The sequence below is a fragment of the Prenolepis imparis genome, unplaced genomic scaffold, assembly GCF_030444845.1.
Source record: "Prenolepis imparis isolate NDT839.2.m4 unplaced genomic scaffold, iyPreImpa1.0 SCAF_8, whole genome shotgun sequence".
Lineage (NCBI taxonomy): Eukaryota > Metazoa > Arthropoda > Insecta > Hymenoptera > Formicidae > Prenolepis > Prenolepis imparis.
Genome location: NW_028141166.1, coordinates 14,775,583 through 14,796,447, shown reverse-complemented (window position 1 = coordinate 14,796,447; position 20,865 = coordinate 14,775,583). Strand labels below are relative to the sequence as shown.

Below are 20,865 nucleotides of genomic sequence, written 5' to 3'. Positions count from 1 at the left end.
CGTGCGCCTATCCGGGGTTATTTTCTAAACGATGCTATTGACTTCGTTGCCTCTTCTTGCGTCCCATTAATTTTGCAAACGTGTTCGCTCTCCTCGATCTCGCTCGCCTCGGAGCAGGTTCTTCTGCACGCGCGGCTGTTGCAGCAATGCCACGTCATTCCGTTGCTTCCAGCAGCGCGCGTCGCGACGCATTTTATACCATTCATATTAATTAAATCCCCCCCCCCCCCCCCGACAAATCCGAGTCTGATTTGCATTGCTAATCGTATGTATTGCACACACACGCTTCGTTACATCTCTGTAACATTATTTGGAATTAAATGATTTATTGCTCCTGCTCCTTGGAGAACATCGGCGAACATCAACGTACGTGCACATTTCTCGTTATACATCGATTTTCTGTGTGCGATGCAAGATAAATAATAATATACAAATACATATACACTTACACGTGCATCGGACAATTTCAAGTTTCAAGTTTATATTACGATTCAAGATTATATATTAATTAAAATGATAATAATATATAATGAAGATTTATATACATAAACCTAATTAACTAATATATTCCATAATATCCAGTAAATAGGCAATTTTCATCATTTGGATATTTAACACGCAAAAATAATCTGTATAGTTTTGATTTATTGGAATAATTAATATCGCAGCACATTTTTTTACATACATAAAGATTCACTGAAATATTATTAGTCAGTTTGCAAGTCACTGCTCTAATCGTTGTTGTTATACGGGTATTGAGCCTGGTATCAAGCGATGTTAGAAGAACGATAAAGGGAAACTAGCTTGAGTCCGGCTCATTCTGACTGCGGGTAAAAAGACGACGGGGAAAAGTGAAGTTAGGGGGAGAGCCATTTGGATGCGCGCGGCCTGTTGAAAGATGCAATTGAACACGCAGAGAGCGAGAGAGATAGAAAGGGGTCCCTCGGTGCAATAATTGCGTACGTATATACGAGAGAAGAAGAGCCATGAAGGAAAGAGGATAGAAGGGGGAGAGATAGATAAGTTTTGAAAACTGCGCGCTCGGCTCATAAATCAGGAATCGCCGGACGTGCGGGATAATCCTCTCTCCTCTCTCTCTCTCTCTCTCTCTCGCAAGGACGCGCTTCTTTCATCGTCCTCGTCGTCGTCGTACCACACCCGTATGGAAATCGAAATTATGCCGTGTCGGCCTGCACTCGAGCCGGGCAATTATGCGAGCGCAACGCTTCTTTTGAACGAAGAATATGGAGTCCCGCGCCCGCGATCCGGCTAGCTTATAAGCCGCTGTTGATTAATGAGAGCACGCTGCGTTTCGCGCTAGAGACGGTATCAATACTCGGGGATAATGAAATCGCTCCTCGAGGAGGGGATTGATTCGAGATGATTTGTTGTCAGTGCGATTTCAATGGTCGATATAGTCCGCGCTTAGAATGAGGCTGAAGAAAAAGATGGCCGTTGATGGGCGTTGGAGCGATTGATAACGCATCGGTAAATATAGTATCATTAATTTGCTACTGTGTGTACAGAGAGGGAGAAACATTATACGATAATTATAGGAATACGTATCTACTTATTTCTTGAAAGAAAGGGGGGAAGATTCTATAAATTTAATTTTAATATATATATAAAGAGAGAAGAGCGAAATGAACAAGAACAACACTTAAGGAGTTGCTTAAACGTTGACTTAGCACGATGCATCGAGTAATTAAAATAATTCGCGATGACTATTCATAAAGTGTGTTTGAATGCGTGTCGTAAATTCGCAATTTGCCACGGTTAATTACAACCGCGTGTGCAGTCGCGAGCATCTGTTTGCGAGCGTAACATTTCTTCAATCGGAGCGTAATATCGATTAATGAGAACAGGTTTCATAAATTTCGCGACGAGTTATAAAACGCTATATAGATATTCGCCATTGATTCAGAATGATTCGTGGCGTCGCGCAATCATCGCTGCTATACGGCTGTTTAAGCCGGGGCGCGTATATATATATATATATATATATATATATATATATATATATATATATGTATATATTTGCACGAGGCAATCGCGATTGCACACAAATGCGATGCAAAACATTGAAAGAAAAAAATAGATACAATCTTAAAACTGCACGCGAGAGCGTCTTGCTCGTAAATCAGAAAATGCCTGATCGCGACGAGAGCGATGTTAGACACGAAACTGTATTTGTCTAATTATAAGCACGTTTTTTTTTACATAAAACGAATCTACCGATTTTTCGTTTAGAACCAGATTTATTGATTAATGAGAGCGCGACGATCGCGCGCAGTTACATCGCGAATAGGCAATTAACTTTAAATCGATTCGCGCATAGATTAATTGTAAGTGTTAGACGAGCAGAGCGCATATTCGTGCAATAATTGATCATATAAAATAGTATTTACTCAAATGAAAATATTCTTGTAGCAGAGACCAGTTTTCTAACATTATCATTATAACAGAATACGATATACTCTATAAAGACAGAGTAACGTATAATAATATTTTTAAAATATATCAATTTTTTTCTCTACTTGCGGATTACGAGATAATAATATGCATATCGTTGATTTTGAATATATTAAGCGTAAAATGATTCTCGGAATAAATTGGAGAACGTGATTCGTCGATGGTATCGTTTCTGCACTCGCGAGCTTGATACTTGCGCTTCTCCCAGCGTGCCCTTATGGAAGAAATCAATTTACATGTTTCGAGCACGTATAGATCTCGTTGTTAAATTAAGAGCGGCAGTGATTAACGAGGGCGTGCCTCGCGAATGCGGAGACCACACGGTCGATTAAGAGGACCATTGAAATTGATTCGGGCGTCAAGAGAGAGGAACGCGAGTATATTCATGCGGCCTGTGCTGAAACGTACCGAGTCCGCGTCCTATAATTGCACGGATGCAATCGCGGAATCTCTCTCTACACCGCGGCGTAGAAAAGGACAAACAAGTTCTAAAAGTGATACGAGAACGGCCCATAAATCAATACGCACGACCGTAGAAATACGCGCGCGGCTTTTTTGGAATAAACGAACGCGAATGCGAGCGCGATGATTAATGGCGTAGCGACTATTCGTTCATAAATTTCAAGACGAGGGGTAAATGAATGAATCGTCGGTGGATGCGGACGATTTGATTCCGATTGAGCGAGAAGCGACGTGAAGGAGAGAGAGAGAGAGGAGCTGGCTCTTCCATACTCGTACGTGACAATGAACTTGACTTCACATTTATGACGGCCGCGAAGCAAGATTCTTCTCGTTTTATTTATTTGCGTATCTCCCGACGCGCGTCTTATATCTCATTTAAAATTCTGTCCAAAGAATTCGTTCCATAAATATATTCTGGTAATTTAATTTAAATTATTTAAATTATAGAAAGCTTTCCACATATCGTGTCTTATTTATATTATTATTTAAAATGCAGAAATTCTTTAATTGTATATATATCTTGCTTTTTTATGATCGTCATCATCCACAATTCCTACATTTCATTTTTAATAGTGAGTCAACAAAAGTGAGTCAGAAATAAATCAGTGAATTTCTTTTTATTTATATATACTTCAGTAATCATGCAAAGCGATATTGCTCGAAGAAATGACAAAGGTTATCGTTCGTTGCATTGGGTTGCACTTTTATTCGCGCGAGAGTGTTTATAACATGCTATTTATATAACTCTTCGTGGAAAAAAATTCCACCGATAAAAATTAAAGGCCCTTGTTTATACCAATAACAATAGCAATGCGAATATGTATTCCAGGTTATTTTTTTTTGTCAAGAAACTTGTGTCAATGAAATCAGCACGTGTCAATGACGTATCAAACTTGTTCGTATACATACATGTGAGACTATTTTAAAAATTAAATATACAGAATTAGAATATGCGCGAATGATTCGAAATTTATTTAATAATATGAATATTTATCTTTTTTATCATATATGTAATGTATACATCATATAATGTAGCTGTAATATTTTCAAGAATAAGATTATCAGATTTACATTTGATGTTATATATACTTATATATGGATAGCAAATTAACATCGATGCATATTATATAACTTCCCGAACCGCTTGCTCCTGTATGCCACAGGATTATCTCTATCATATATCTTGGTGCGACATGACTGAAACGTTGTCAGTTTTTACGATGAGCACGGTGCATAAAAATTTTTTAGCTCACAGTTTCGTAAAATCGCCTTGGAATGTCGTTCACCTCGACACGATTCCGTATAGCCTTGTATAGCTGAAGTTCATTCGTGTCACTCGCTAGAAGTTGATTAACAAAGCATCGTCACTGTATGTATTTACCGACACACAGTTCGATTATCTATCTAGCTTACATAGATAAGCTAATAGTGCTAATAGGACTGTGCTATTTTTATTGGCGTGTCCATGAAGTCATTCGATGCATACTAAATTTTTCTTAGGCTTATGAAACGTTAATGTACTTGCATCATTTCATATTCTTTTGTACGTTTACATTTGATTCTTTTATATTTTCATTATTTCAGAATTATTTATTACATTTTCATGTAGCACTTTTTATCTTCAATTGCATCGCTATTTAATGTGCAAGTGCAACATCGTAAAATATAAAGAAATTATCTAGATTGATGATTATATCAGCGAATAAGTTTCGTCTTCATATTTATCAGTGTACTTTTTATAGATTATTAATACATGTTGGCAAATTAATTTAATCAATTTCTTAAATTCAACGTGACGTTTTCATATATGTTTCAAACAGATGATACTTTTATCCCAGGAATTCCAGAATATTTCCTAAGAGATATCGCGATGAGCGCACACACATCGCATATTGCATCCTTCGTAAAGCAGAGGCATGCACATAAGGGATCCATTTCCCAAGTGACAAGTCTGGAAAGTCGTTTCTTTGGCGCGTTTCATCGCGCTTTTTTAAGATACTCTCGACTCGCACGATATACAAAGAGAACTCCGGCGGTTCTCGCTCCGCGGCGCGAAATCGCACGTGGCTAGGAAGAAAAAACGAAGGGAGGTGGGTCTTAGACGATGAGATGGCTAATTAAGTCTAGTGGCCTGTGAGCTCGCACGCATACTCACATATACGACATGAAAACTCGCACGCGCACACATTAATGCGCACCTACACGACATGCATACTCGTCTATACTTGGCCTCTTGGTCGCGCCGAGGCGTACAGTCTCTCAAAGGTCCTCGAGTGCATCGTACCACACGCCCGGTCTCTTCCCTGTCTCTCTAGCGCACTCTCCTCTCCTCTTTCACTTTCTTTCTCTCCGTTCATCTCGCGCCATCCGCGTCTCGCGTTCCGTATATTTATCTTCGTCTTCGATACGGACGCGGATCGCCGAGCAGAACAGTGAACTCTTTCATCGGATCGGCCGCGATGTAACGCGCGACGTTCATCGCATCGCGAAAGCCACGGAAGTTAGCAGTTCGCTCTCCATAGAGCGCCGGGGAACGGAGTACCAAGTACCACCGCGTTCGATGCTATACAGTAACGATTTATTCGCAAGACTTTGAGAGACAGAGAGAGAGAGAGAGAGAGAGAGGAAGGGAAAAAAGAAAGAAAGAGTAACCCTCCAGGGTTATCATCCTTTTGAACGTAATACGCGATGCGTATGCTCATCCAGGCGCGCAGTGATCAGTGAGAGATGTGGTTCAAGTATTACAAGGGATATTACGATGTGCGCAAGCTGGAGCTGGAGCAGCTGGTGAGTGTTCCATGCCATCGCATCGACTTCGAGGAAAGCGATGCTTGATCGATGTCGATCGTAGTCAACGTAGTCTGTCACTATTTTATGATTATTGCCCGTTTTGCAAGTCAATCTTATGGTCTAGAGAGAATCGATTCCCTTTCATATATGGGGGATAGTGGACTTTTTATACATAATATAATAAGATTTGAAAAATTATTGTATTCTTTACAGAGAAGAAACTTGAGAATTTTTTGCTTCATATATGTATATATACATAATTTAATTTAAAAGATTTTTACGATTCTAAGGTATTCGAAGCTTTTTACAGTTAGATGAAATTGTAATGTCTAGTCAGTCTTTAAGAGGATTTCCAAAATCTGTCGAGGACAATTCATGATTGTCTACTGTAAAGCCTAATAAACGAAAGAATTTCTGTGTTTAGAGATAATTCGTTCTTGTTCTTGTCTAAATGCATGCTTTTTCTTTTTATCATTTTTCTGATTAGAAATTTTCGAATATTTCGCAAGCTAGAAAGAAAATCAAGTTCGATATTGCACCTTGCGATCATGAATCGCGTGTTCATAGTAATTCACCTTATCATTATATATATTTTAATATGATTGGACTTTTTCACCGTGAACTTCTTCATTATCGTCTCATGACATCTCATTTATCAAACTTTATCTCGTTTATCGAACTTTAAAAATTCCTGGCTCGCAAGCTCATCGTTGCATTCATTCCGCGAACCTCTATCTTTCGAGCTTCTATATCCTCAATTCTCGAGAAGCCAAGAATCGCGTTGCTAATCTTAAAATCTTACTGGATAACGTGTATCATGTTCTCTATAAACGATAAAGTGTTTAGTGCACATGGAACACATCAATGGAACATCAATTTACATTTCCGTAACAATTTATAGCTATATATCTTATCATAGTATTATGTGAATTTATTAAAAAGAAAATAATTTGCTGATTCAACATACTCTATGCTATCGTAACAAATTTTCAGTTATTATTAAACGTTAATAGTAAATTGAGAAATTTTTGCAATTTGCTTCTTACATTATATAGGCAGATTGCTCCTATAAATAAATAAATAATTAAATTCAAACGCTTAGAAAGTCTATGTTTTGTGTTGAATAGACATATTAATATTAAATTGGAAGATTTAATAATTTTTTAATTATTTTTTATATTTGTGTTATAGATTGGTTTTTAAATAATAATAATATATATTTTAATAATTGTTTCACGTAATTGTTTTTAAATAAGATGCATGCGGAAATAATTTTCTTTTTAGTCACGAAAATATTTTGACCGCTCCATATTTCCTATTTTTAAAGTGAGTGATAAATACAGATATCTCATCGTTTACTATCTCTGACAGTGAAAGTTAAATTCAAATTTTTAAGATAATCTTTTTCCTTAGCAACAATTATCTCATCCCTGGCATAAATAGATCGGTAAACCTATTTACCTGCTTAGTTAGTTTTCGTTCACCGTGGAGGCTCTTTCGTTCATCTCGAACGGATATAACGATAGTGTTTTTCTCATTTTGCACTTCTTTCACTCCACAAGTTCTTGTTTCTTTCTTTCTTCGCACCGGTTATATTATACTAATGCGACTCTTCGTTTATTTCCTTCTGTTTCTTCGTCGGCGTCGTCGCGTTTCGTTTGCCCCGCTTCTATTTTGGCGTGACTTCGTGCTCGATGTCTTCGTGGCACATCTCACTCGGAGAGTCTATGTCAAACTAAAAAAAAAAAAGAACTTTATCCGGACTTTGCTGTTAAATTCAAATATGATTGGTTTATCCGGACTGTTACTTGGAGTAATCGAGAAAATTGTAAGTAATACATAATAAAAATAATTAAAAAATATTCTTATAAATATTCGATAACAAATTAATAAAATTATAAATTATAAAATTTTCAGTCGTTTCCTTTAAACCTCCTCTCTTATTTGCATGTTGCTGCTCTTTATGGCACTCACTCGCGAAAACACAGTTAATTACGATTGCGCGCGTGCTAATCACTAGAATACGACGATCGCGCGACACTTTATATAGCATTCCTGACGTTAATCGTGCACTTTATTTTATATGGCAATGAGAGAACGCGAACACCACGATTATCTAGTTATTATCACGAAGTTATGATTCGCTCCGCACTGGAAAATCGCACGGCCGATTCAACATACATACAATGCTATGTTTATTGCTAATGAATAATAAACTCACGCATTTTACAGTAATTTTATTTTTAATTTCCGCGCGATTAACTCCCGATAACTTATAAGCGCATATCAAAACATCGATTATTTATTAAAGCAAATATTTCGAGCGAAAAGGAATCGAAACGGCAGAAGATAGAAATTGCAACTTATTATTTTATTACGATATTTTTAATACCAATATATATATAATTGTTTTTTTAACGAAATACAAATTATTATATCGCGTTTTGTATTTTTCGCCGATTTAAATGTACTTCATTCATTTTTGTATTAAAGCATGTAATAATATCTTTTGATTTTCACAAGAAACTATAATATTCCGTATTTATTTTGTGTATATATACGTCAAATAATTTGCGATGGCAACAAATTGATATTCATATTCTGTATTTGGCTTTCGTTTTTCACTGGTCTTTCTATATAGCGTGCTATTGTAAACACATGTGCAGTCGTCTTGTGTCGTAGTATAGTATCAGAGATGTCAAACGAACAATTAGAGATTATCAGTTCACGTGCAATTCATTTTCGTGTCTTAACTAGCCATTGATTCGGGTAGTATCGCGGTCTTTGTATCACGTGCCATAAATTCGGTGCTTGTATCGTCGAGATATGTAATCTTGAAACGCGTATTTTATGTGATTTTTTAAAAATCGAAATCTCGCGCGAGTCGACATATTCGTGAATAATATTCTGCGGATATCTATTTTTAATTTTAATTTTTATATATATTTATTTGTATTTTAATGAGAGATAATAACATTATTATCATAAAATATTACCTGCGATATTATTATTCGTTAACAGAGATAGCATTGCGCGAATTCGATCACGCGATTTTTCAATACCGAGCAGATTGTAGCTTCATAATCATGATTTTCTCCTTCTCCCTCGTGTGTTTTCATCGGAATATGAAATAAAGTGCGCGGTTAACATGGGGAATGCTATGTAAAGTACCGCGTTGTATTCTGACGATTAGTACGCGTGCGATCATAATTATTAACGTGTTTTTGCGAGGAATGTTGTGTAAGTGCCATGAAGAGAAACAGCAAAGACAAAACGAAGAGGTTCAAAGAGACATTATGCGATGGTGGAACAGTCATAAGGTGAACAATTTAAAATTTTGTCAATTTATTATTTTTGTTATTACATCAAATTAAAATAAAAATAAATAAACCACGTGGATAAGTGAGCAATTAATTTTAATTTATATATAACTTACTCTTCATTTAATTTAGTCTTTTTAATTGCAAAAATTTGCGGTTATTATTATAACATTTTGAGCGTTACATGTAATAATTATAATAATATAACTAAATCTATTAATAATAATATATTTAAAAAATAAAGAAAATAAAAATAATGTAATACTAAAATTCGTATAAAGGTATCCTAAAATTTGTGTCTTGTAATATTCTCTCGACAATTTCTCTCGGATTAAAGCGTCTTTCATATTGCTTTTTGACATTCTGTTTTTCATATGGTATATTACTAAGAAAGGATTGCGGAGAATCCTTTGCTATAGAAGAGTTTATTAGATGTACCTCAAGTCAAGTAGTAGCAGCTCGTGTGCGCGAACTCGCCCAACGTGGAAATTTTCTTCGGAATGTGCAGTAAATTTAGTCGGTAGTCTTCGCATGACGTTTATGACGCGGAAGTTGGTCAAGCACTTCAAAGAACGACGGCGGCACGAGCGAAAAGCGAAATGCGAAATGCATTTGTATACTATCCTGACAAATGACTCGTATCGGTTACGCCTATGACACGTAACCCTTCTACATGGTATTTCTATAATTCGCGTTCGCAAGATATCAGTAACCGATGTATAAATAATATAGGAATAATTCAATGCTAATTGATGCTGATGCATTTTTTTATTGCAGTAAATATACACAGATATATATATATATATATATATATATATATATATATATATGTGTATATATATTTATAAAACATTTGCTATTTTTAAGAAAGCGATATGAAAAGAATACAAAAGAATTCCTTATTCATATCCTTATTTTTATCCTTTTTATTGTTATAACACAATTTATATTAAAGTAAATTTTCTTGTAAGTGTTTCATATGTGTTTAAGATTTTGCACTTTCGCCATTTAATTATTCTGGATAATTAAATAATTGAATAACTCGAATAGAAAACTGTCAAAAGCATTGAAAGTATTCTTTAACAATATTTTTAATCTTTCTATTTATAATTTCATCCGAATTCTCAGATCTAAGTGCATCCGATTCTTATCTTGAGACGTTTATTTATACCGGATGCATTTAAGGAGCGCATGTTACGTTTATAGAATCGCCCTATGCGCATTCTCGTATGTCGGTGCGTAAATATAAAGTGGGCGATTTGGCGCTTGGTCAAAAGACAGTCTGCGAATGTCCGACAATATTCTCGATTCTGCGAAGGGATGACATAGAGGGGATCCCGTGCAGGCTACAAGGGGGAAGGTTGGCAAAAACCGCGTATGTCATAATATGTAAAGTTATTTTGAAAACTGTGTAGTGCATTAACCTGCAACGCAATACTCCTCAGCATATCGTTTACTAGCCATACCAGTCTCGGGCTATCTTTGGATTATCTTCCGGAAATCTATCAGTCAATCTGGAATAGATTTAAAAAACTCTCGGTGATTTTTTCCGAGACATTCGAATACGTTTATTGCGCGATTAGAGTTTTAAATTAAAATTTTTATTTAATTCTTTATAATTAAAGTCTGCATAAAAATAGATTAAATACATCATATGCCATTAAAAATATATTTCTCAAGCCGGACTTTGACATGTGATTTACATCGTACTTATTATATGACATTCGTCAGAACTGATGATTTTATATACTGTAGTATCCATGAAGTGCTTATAGAAAAAAAATAATCGATTACGAAATAAATGTCAATGGCAAATGTAATAGAGAAAATTTTCTAAGAGAACGATGACTTGGAAATTGTTTGAAAATGCAAGAGCATTAATTTTTTCATTTGTTTTTACATGATAGAAAATTCGTAATATACGTCAACCGGCATTCCTAAACGATGACTAAGGACTGTCCCGCGTAGCCAGACGTCGGCAAGGTCGTTGTCACGACCCTTCGTAAGCTTTACATAGGACCCTTCTTAAGGACGTGAAAAGCACGCTCGTTAAAGGCGCCAGTTGCTTTCAGCAGCGATTGTATCGCGCGTTTATGAGCGCGAACATATAAACCCGGCAGCGTCGTCGTGCACATAAAACGCGCTTTAACGCGATAATCCACGATAAAGGTTCGCTCGAGTATTATTCGTCAATATGAGCATGCGAGAAAGAAATGCTGCGTTAAGTATATACCGGCGCGTTTGCGAGCGGAACTGTTACGGGAATATATAATGTGATAATTGGCAATTCAGGCTCAAATGAAAATGAAGCTCGTAGATGTGTAACGAGGCATGGCGAAAATCAATAAACTTTCAATGAATAAATCAAAGAAAAAATATGCGCTAATAAGTAACAAAATAATAAAGGAAAATGGGAAGGAATTTGTGTAAAGAACTTTGTGATTTAGGTAAATTAAAAAAAAAAACATGAATTGCTTTCACCATAAGATATTGTACGCGACTTGATATTAAATTTTATAGAATAATTGTGTTTCCGAGAGGAAGCTATTGCACATACATATATAATCGGGGTAGACAGAATAGCCTCGCGCGAGCGAACGAAATAAGTATGGACATGTATGGTTGTGCCTTCCTGCATATCCTGAAAATTGTTTCCGCATGCGGTAGCGAGAATGATGAATGATTTTGCGCCTAAGGGAGAGCGGCACATCTCCTCGAGAGAGAGGCGACACGCTATCGCTCCGTCGTAATTTCGCCGCTTAGATTCGATACGCACGCGATTAAGAAGCGCATCGCGTATCACGCGACTCCTCTGGCGGCAGCGCGGCGATTCTATTTGCCTACGCTAATTTCCGCGTAAAGCCGCAATCGAAGAAGTCACGTTTCGTTTATATCAAGAACCGCACCTGTTCGTGACGAATGAGGAATCATTCCCGGAGACGCGGGATAGGACAAAGAAGGGAGGGGAAGAAAATCGCGAGACGGAAGAAGAGAAGAAGAAATAAGAGTATAGAGAGAGATAAGCTTGTATGAAGAACACTGGGACAAGAGCAAAAAGATAGAGAAGGAAAAGAGCTGTCTTCTCTCGGTATCCTCGTACGCGTTTCCTGGTAAGGCTCTTGGCGATCTTCAAAGTCCTTGCTGAGGAATCAGGAGAGCTCTGTTGCTCTCGAGGAACAAGAAAGATGCGGAAAAGAGGGAGAGTAAATTTCCTCGGTTATCCTTATAGTTACATGTTACACAGGATACGCGACTTGTAAGTGGCTAAAAAATTTTGCAAAGTGTCAAACCGATACCAAAAGAGAAATTCGAATAAGTAACGAGGCATGAAGCTGGCGCATCGTTTCGTGAAAACTTATCGAAAAGTTGTATATGTCGAAAGAAAAAATTACAATTTATTAAATTTATCGAAAGAATCTTCATGCTGTATTAAAATTTCATTGGCATTACAAAAAAAAGTAGAGATTTTGTTGCGAAATTTATATTTTAAACGTCAATCGCGCAGTTATGAGCGAAATACAAAGGGGATGACTCGCGCGAAGCGAGACATTTAATTGCGCGCAAGTAGTATAAACATAGAATTGAAGTGGCACGGTCGGCGATATTTTGGCCGAAATATGATCGCCGCGATATAGCGCAATATCGGGCGCAGTTCGCTCGCATAAAAGATTTGCATAAAGTGTTTTCGGCGCGCCGATGTATGCAGCCTTTAAATGTTCATGGTCCAGTTCCAGCATTCCGGTCCCCTCGACTCGAAAGCATCTCCGGCCGACGCGCTAACCAGTTTTCGGCCACTTGGTCCTGCACGCGCGAACAATCCCGAGCAAAACGACGACGAATTAAATCGTATGTTGCGCCGTAATTGCGTGTCCTCGCCCGTGGGTGTACCGAGGGACCTTTGAATTACTTTTCATTTTTCTTTTTTTCTTCGTACACTTCTATACCCTTCAACTATATTTAAAATCGATTTAATTTTATAACTTGCAGAAAAATAAAATCGAAAATTTCATAGATTCGTATACAGAGAGAATTTTCTCTTGGAATTTACCCTGAAAATCATGGTAATCGTGAGACAACATGGTATGGAAAGAATTTTATGAGAATTTCTCTGATTAGTATTTATCACAATAAAATATAAAATATGTTTGATTAATTTTACTAAAAGAGTATAATAAAATTTACTAAAAGTAAAATTAATCAATCATATTTTTTAAATTCTTTCCATATCATATTGTCCCACGATTATCATGATTTTCAGGGTAAATTCTAAGAGAAAATTCTCTCTGTGTAGTGTCGAAAAATGTTGAACGTCTCGGAAATAAAAATTCTTGAAACTTTAATGAGACATTTTGAAGATCCTAAATATATGTTTGGATTGAAACTTTAGAAAAAGAAATTTTGAAGATTTTGTAATTCTGTTTTAATTTTTGGAAAAAAACATACATAGAAAAGATTAATATATTATGCATATGAAGAATTTGATTCAACCGCGATTTCTTTTCGTGTTCGCGATCGATGGAAATGCATGTACGCATCCTCACCTTCGATGAGATAGGTAATGTTTCGTTCTCGCTGATGGTGTGGCTAACTACCATGTTTCAAGGACATCCACTCTTCTCTTCTCCCCGCGTTTGTTCCCCATATCGCGAATCCGCGCCGGATAACTTCGAATTTTGTTACGAACCAAAGCCTCTTTTTTTCTCCGTCTCGAATTTTTCTCTTCGCTGGATTGTGCTAATTGCGAGATTCTTTGGTCCTCGGAAGAAAGAGTCAGACTTGGGCGTCGTCGTAAAAAGTCGAAGCTACGCATTCGACTGTATATGGGCGATTAAAGATACTGTTTATGTGTGATATCTCGGTTTCGTCTTTCACGAACGTATCTTTCGAAAATGATGATTGTTATGAGCCAATCGTCAAAATGTGACCAAACGAAGAAATAATTCTGCATAAATGGAATATTAAAAAAATTTTTACATTTTATATAAACTTGGTTATGGTATTGCTTCACTATCATTCCATGAATATATGATTTGGATTTATAAAAAAATTTTTTTTAAAGATATTATTTCATTGTGAATTGCATATATTTATTTCGAAAGAATTTGATGATTACTGACACAAATATCGTTGGATATTCTTAAGCCGTATAGCAAGTATTATTTTTCTTATGTATCGTATGTATATTGTTCGACAAAAATGATAATTCAGAGGTAGCAAGACGCACCAAAGGGAGAAAAACTGTCGTGCGCGATCAAAATCCGTGGGTGGCATATTTGGCTTCCCATCGGGGAGGCTTGTACCTTTCCGGACAATGACATCAAGTCTCATTATGCATTCGACGATATCGTTTTGTCGTCGGAGAAGTTTGTCGCCTCCGCTCCGCGTGTATCCGCCCAATAACGCATACGATGACGAGGCTGCGATGCATGCTTAATTCCATTCTAAATCAATTTTAGACAACGATCGATGGGAATGATTTATCTCGATGTGCGCAAAATATTTAAAGATGTCCCAAGACATAAATAATTTTTTTTTTTAATACTCGATAGAAAAAAGAAAATGCATAAATATACGTTTTCGCAAAAATTCAATATATCGGTAATTAAAAAAAATTATTTAAATTGTATTTATATCAAATACTACATACAAGCTATCCAAAAATAAAATACAAATAAAATAATAAAATAAAAATACTATAAATAAAAGATTATAAAGAGTATAAAGAGAGATATGTGTAGATTGTTATGTGAATGTACGTATATGGATAAAAATTTAATTTGATATACGGACAGACATGCAACAACTTCTTAGATATTTTTTCAACTAAAAAGTCTAAATTCTTCGTGGTTGAATGATTTCGAAATCACGCGAAGTTGCCAACGCCGCATCCTCGCGGCATGCATCTCCTTCGATTACCTTGGAAACGTGATTGGCCTATCGGCCACGATCTCAGGAATTCTCGTTCTCTCGTATATGCGTGATTGCCGCATATGTGCGCCATTGTAGTGGAAAAACGAGTCGCACGGCACTCCCATTCACCAAATTCCTTCCTTTCATCGACGTTGATTCCTCTCGGCTTCTCCGCGCGTTCCTATATCCTTCTCTCGTCTCGTTAATCCTCTCGACAAAGATGATCTTTAGCAACTACTTTAGCAGCTACTTTAATGTCATTAAAAGAAATTGTCAGAAAAAAATTTGATATATAAAAGATGTATATAAAAGATTCGCATAATTATATAATTCACAATTCAATTTTTCACTTGTTAAAAAAATATTGAATGTCAGAAAAGAGACTTATTTATTCCGTATATAATCATTAATTTTATTTTGTCATCTATTTCCTCTCGAAAGAATATTAAATGTCTTATAGATCTTATCATTTTCAATCATTTTTTTCGATATATTCTTTAAATGTAATGAGAATAACTTGCAGATCGCTAAAATTAAATCCTGCTTTTACAATCTCGTAAAATGCTAACGGTAAATTGTTGAATATTCTTTTATTCAGATTTCACTTCTTTGTACGCATCGTATACATAATCGAGCAGCCGTAATGACCGCTCAACTGCACAGGCTGTCGAAACCTCAATGCATTCCGAAACTATTGAAAGAAACAAATGGCCTAACCGCCTTTTGCGGTTGACCGGTCTTACGCATCTATCTCTGATATTTAGCGGCGTTTCTTAGCAATTCTCAACAGAGGTATACGATCGAGAAATCGCAATTCCGCTCACCTAGATGACGGAATTCCGATTACGGAGACGAATCTCTTTGCAGATACCTGTCTGCAACGTTGCCTCGCGCGATTTAGAGAGAACGATTTCACAATGCTTGCTTGAATAACCTGAATAAGTTGGAATTATAATTCGTACGTGCTATTTGTACGTATGCAATCGAGCGAACGAATATAGAACTTAACATTAATTTTGTTCAGCTTTTTCTTTGCACGATACTCGCGTAAGGCACGAAGTTTAAGTATAGAAATTCTGAAAATTGTTTATCCAATGTTTACAAACAACAATATAGATTGTTCCAATAGAAACGTCTCAATATAGAACGTTAATTAAAGAATATCTTTTTACTTCATCATTGAAGTATCATGAGTTCTTTAGGTTTATATTAAATTGGCAATAATTAAAGAAAACTAATCGTGAAAAATAAATGATAATAAATTATAATACATATAAAATGTAAATTATATTGTTTAGATCAAACTGGATGTTCAAAAAAAGATTAAAAATCTGCAATAGGAGTGTTCAATTTTGCGATATCGTTTATATGCATATAAGAAACTCTTATTTATGAAATTTTATCTAAAATATTGTAAAGGTATTTCCATGTATCTCATTAAACACGCGAATGCGAAATTATTCGTGTCCGTCATACAAGTTAGCGCAGGTATGCGAATCTCGTCATCGGAATATATTATGAACTAAGGAGATCGTGTAGAGTCCAAGTCTCTTTTTCGTTCTACGTCACTGAACACAAGTTTGTGCACGCGACAAGTCTGGAATCTAAGCCAAGGCTCGACACTAAAAAGCCGCTACTTCGAATATTTCCATCGTATCGCACGATGCACATATCCTTCGAGGATTTCTCAAATATCGTGTATCGAGTGATAGAAATAGAAACGACATAACACAAGTGCAGACAAAATTATTTTTAAAAAATATTCTAACAAATGCTTTGCGTAAATTAACATAAAATTGCATTTTATTATCTTTTTATTATACAGATCTTAATATATAATCGAGAATCATTTAATTTTCAATATTAATAATTTCCTGTTTACTTTTTTTAATCAACTGTCATTTTCCGCCAGAAAAAATCTACTTCTATCTTCCCCAAAAAATCTTTCATAAAAATTTCAGCGAAGGGAAAAGGGCAGCCTGTATATAGCAAGTAATTGTCTTTCAAGAGCAAGATGGATTATTTGCATTTCGAATCGATAATAATCTCACGGCATTATATTACCTATATAACAACTGTCACAATGACGCGAAAATTGCAAAGGCACGGCTATTATCTTTACGCTACTTTCTTCTAGCATAATGAAGCCTTCCGCCTTTCGGCAACGAGCACGAGAAGTCGTTTCGACTGTCAATGATCGCGCAAAGAAAGCCAATTTATCACTGTCATGTTTGCCGATAATGCCATCGCAGCTGTCGTCGCGTATTGACATCAACGGCACGAAAAAGGAAAGTTCGCTAATCTAAATAAAAAGAGAGATATATCCCTCCTACGGCGCGTACAATTACGCCGAATCGTGGCAATTTACGGAGATAATTCCGGGCAATAAGCAGCGGGATGAAACGATAGCCGATCGGCATTCAGCCTCATCAAGGAAGCTCCGTATAGGATTCGTGAAGGGAGGGAATTTTTCTAATGATACGCGAAGACGGCGAAAAGCGAATGTGGGCAGACGACAAGACGTGGAATTATCATCGATCGCGGAATACTGTGAATGTCCGTTTCGTAATCTGTTTCGCTATTGCGCATACCGCGTTCTTCTCTCTTCGTTCGCGATGCTGATTGACTACGAATGAAACGTATACATACATGCCACGAGACTCGTAAAAGTCAACAAAAATTATATTTTATTTTTTTAATAATTTATAACTAAACATGGAAAAAAATTAGCTATCATAGCTAAATTTTAGCTGTCCCTATATTGCAACCTGAAATTTAGTTATCATGTCTAAATTTTAGCTATGGTAACTAATATTTTTTAACTATTAGTTTAACGGAGAATTCTATAGCTAAAAAATATTAACTATCATAGCTAAAATTTAGACATGACTAGAACAACACAAGCGCGCGCCATTCTTTGATTTCATATTTTAAAAAATAATTATTAAAATAATAATATTTTTTTGACAGAATCAACTGATAACTGTCAAAAAATATTAATCGAGTTTAAAATACCATAACATATTATTTTAAACAAATTATTATTTTAATTTTTAAAATATATTATTTAAAAACTTAATTAACAAATTGGCGCTTAAATCAGCTGATTTCTGTCAAAAAATATTACTAAAGCATTCATTTGCTAATTAAATTTCAGAGTAATAATACGTTATAAAAATTAAAGTAGTAATGTTGATAATACTTTATCCTCGATTAATACTTTTTGACAGAAATCAGCTGGTAACTGTCAAAAATAATAACCGAGTTTAAAGTAGCTAATTTCTATAAAAAAATATTAATAAATCTTCTCGTCCATAAAATCGTAATTAGTCTCGACGTTGTGATTATCTCGATTATCAAAACAGTCTTACAGAAAATTCTATTTTTTTTTGTTCGCACTTGTTTTAGATTTAAATACTGAATTTTTATGCATTGCATAATTAATTAATATATACTTCTTTATGTATTGATTGCAATGCATGCATAAAAATATGTGAATTAATTATGCAATGCATAAATATTCATTACTTAAATCTTTAACAGAAAACCAAAAAAATAGAATTATATACAAGAATCTTTCGAACAAAATATCTATGCTTCTATCAGATTCATGCGTCTGTACACACACATCCAACACATTGCAGTCTCGCGCGAGACTGACCGCAAGACTCTGAGCAGCGGTATCGCCAAGCGCACCCGACACCCTACACATCCTCCACGCTGCGCATCTCGCGCGAGACTGATTCTCGATGTGATTGCGAGACTGATCGTCAGTCTCGCGCGAGGCGCGCAGCGTGGTAGACGTATAGGCTGTGTTTGGCGATACCGCTGCACAGAGTCTTGCGGTCAGTTTCGCGCGAAACGTGCAGCGCGAGGGATGTGTGTGTATGTACAGACGCACGAATCTAATAGAAATGCAGATATTTTGATCGAAAGATTCTTGTAGAAAATTCTATTTTTTTAAATTCTCTGTTAAAGATATAAATAATAAATATTTATGCATTGCATAATTAATTGACATATTCTCAGGCATGTATTGCAATCAAGGCATAGAAAAATATATATTAATTAATTATGCAATACATAAAAATTCAGTATTTAAATCTAAAACAGAAGTGCGAACAAAATAGAATTATCTATAAGAATCTTTTGTGAATAGAGATAATCATAACGTCGAGATATGATTTTATAGACGAAAGTATTTATTAATATTTTTTCATAGAAATTAGCTACTTTCGCATGGGTTCAGCGGTAAAAAAGTATCGTTTTCTAATATTTAAAGACGAGCCAAAAATTCATCGATTATACATTTTAATAGTACATTGATTACAGAATCTTTTGGTACCAAACAGACACCAGCGTACAAATTTTTTAATACGATAAACATAAAATAAGTATGCGTCGCACAGGGTCCGCGGTAAAAAGTATCGATTTCCAATATTTTAAGACGAGCCAAAAATTCATCGATTATACATTTTAATAGTACATTGATTACAGAATCTTTTGGTACCAAACAGACACCAGCGTACAAATTTTTTAACTTGATATACTTAAAATAATGTTGCGTCGCATAGGGTCAGCGGTAAAAAAGTATCGATTTCTAATATATAAAGACGAGCCAAAATTTCATCGATTATACATTTTAATAGTACATTGATTACAGAATCTTTTGGTACCAAACAGACACCAGCGTACAAATTTTTTAATACGATAAACAAAAAATAAGGATGCGTCGCACAGGGTCCGCGTCAAAAAAGTATCGATTTCTAATATTTAAAGACGAGCCAAAATTTCATCGATAATACATTTTAATAGTACATTGATTACAGAATCTTTTGGTACCAAACAGACACCAGCGTACAAATTTTTTAAAACGATAAACATAAATTAAGGATGCGTCGCACAGGGTCCGCGTCAAAAAAGTATCAATTTCTAATATTTTAAGACGAGCCAAAAATTCATCGATTATACATTTTAATAGTACATTGATTACAGAATCTTTTGGTACCAAACAGACACCAGCGTACAAATTTTTTAACTTGATATACATAAAATAATGTTGCGTCGCATAGGGTCAGCGGTAAAAAGTATCGATTTCCAATATTTTAAGACGAGCCAAAATTTCATCGATTATACATTTTAATAGTACATTGATTACAGAATCTTTTGGTACCATGCAGACACCAGCGTACAAATTTTTTAATACGATAAACATAAAATAAGGATGCGTCGCACAGGGTCCGCGTCAAAAAAGTATCGATTTCTAATATTTTAAGACGAGCCAAAAATTCATCGATTATACATTTTAATAGTACATTGATTACAGAATCGTTTGGTACCATGCAGACACCAGCGTACAAATTTTTTAATACGATAAACATAAAATAATGTTGCGTCGCATAGGGTCAGCGGTAAAAAAGTATCAATTTCTAATATTTTAAGACGAGCCAAAAATTCATCGATTATACATTTTAATAGTACATTTATTACAGAATCATTTGGTACCAAGCAGACAACTGCGTACAAACTTTTTCATTTGCTATACATAAATTAAGGATGCGTCGCATGGGATCAGCGGTAAAAAAGTATCGATTTCTAATTTTTAAAGACGAGCCAAAAATTCATCGATTATACATTTTAATAGTACATTGATTACAGAATCTTTTGGTACCATGCAGACACCAGCGTACAAATTTTTTAATACGATAAACATAAAATAATGTTGCGTCGCATAGGGTCAGCGGTAAAAAAGTATCAATTTCTAATATTTTAAGACGAGCCAAAAATTCATCGATTATACATTTTAATAGTACATTGATTATAGAATCTTTTGGTACCAAACAGACACCAGCGTACAAATTTTTTAACTTGATATACTTAAAATAATGTTGCGTCGCATAGGGTCAGCGGT

At 35.4% G+C, this 20,865-nt stretch overlaps 1 protein-coding gene across 3 annotated transcripts in view; it reads left to right on the top strand.

The window, feature by feature from the left end:
• The window catches only part of LOC145939764 (rho GTPase-activating protein 20), a 224,973-nt gene that overhangs the window by 171,935 nt on the left and 32,173 nt on the right, over window positions 1–20,865 (top strand). Inside the window, exon 1 of one of the 3 annotated variants that reach the window (XM_083044348.1) lies at window positions 5,540–5,721. The exons of the other annotated variants lie outside the window; for them this stretch is intronic. Within the exon in view, the coding sequence (XP_082900474.1) occupies window positions 5,662–5,721 (60 nt within the window). The 5' untranslated portion in view covers window positions 5,540–5,661. Of the gene's footprint in view, window positions 1–5,539; window positions 5,722–20,865 lie in introns of those variants that run through there. 3 annotated transcript variants of the gene reach the window in all.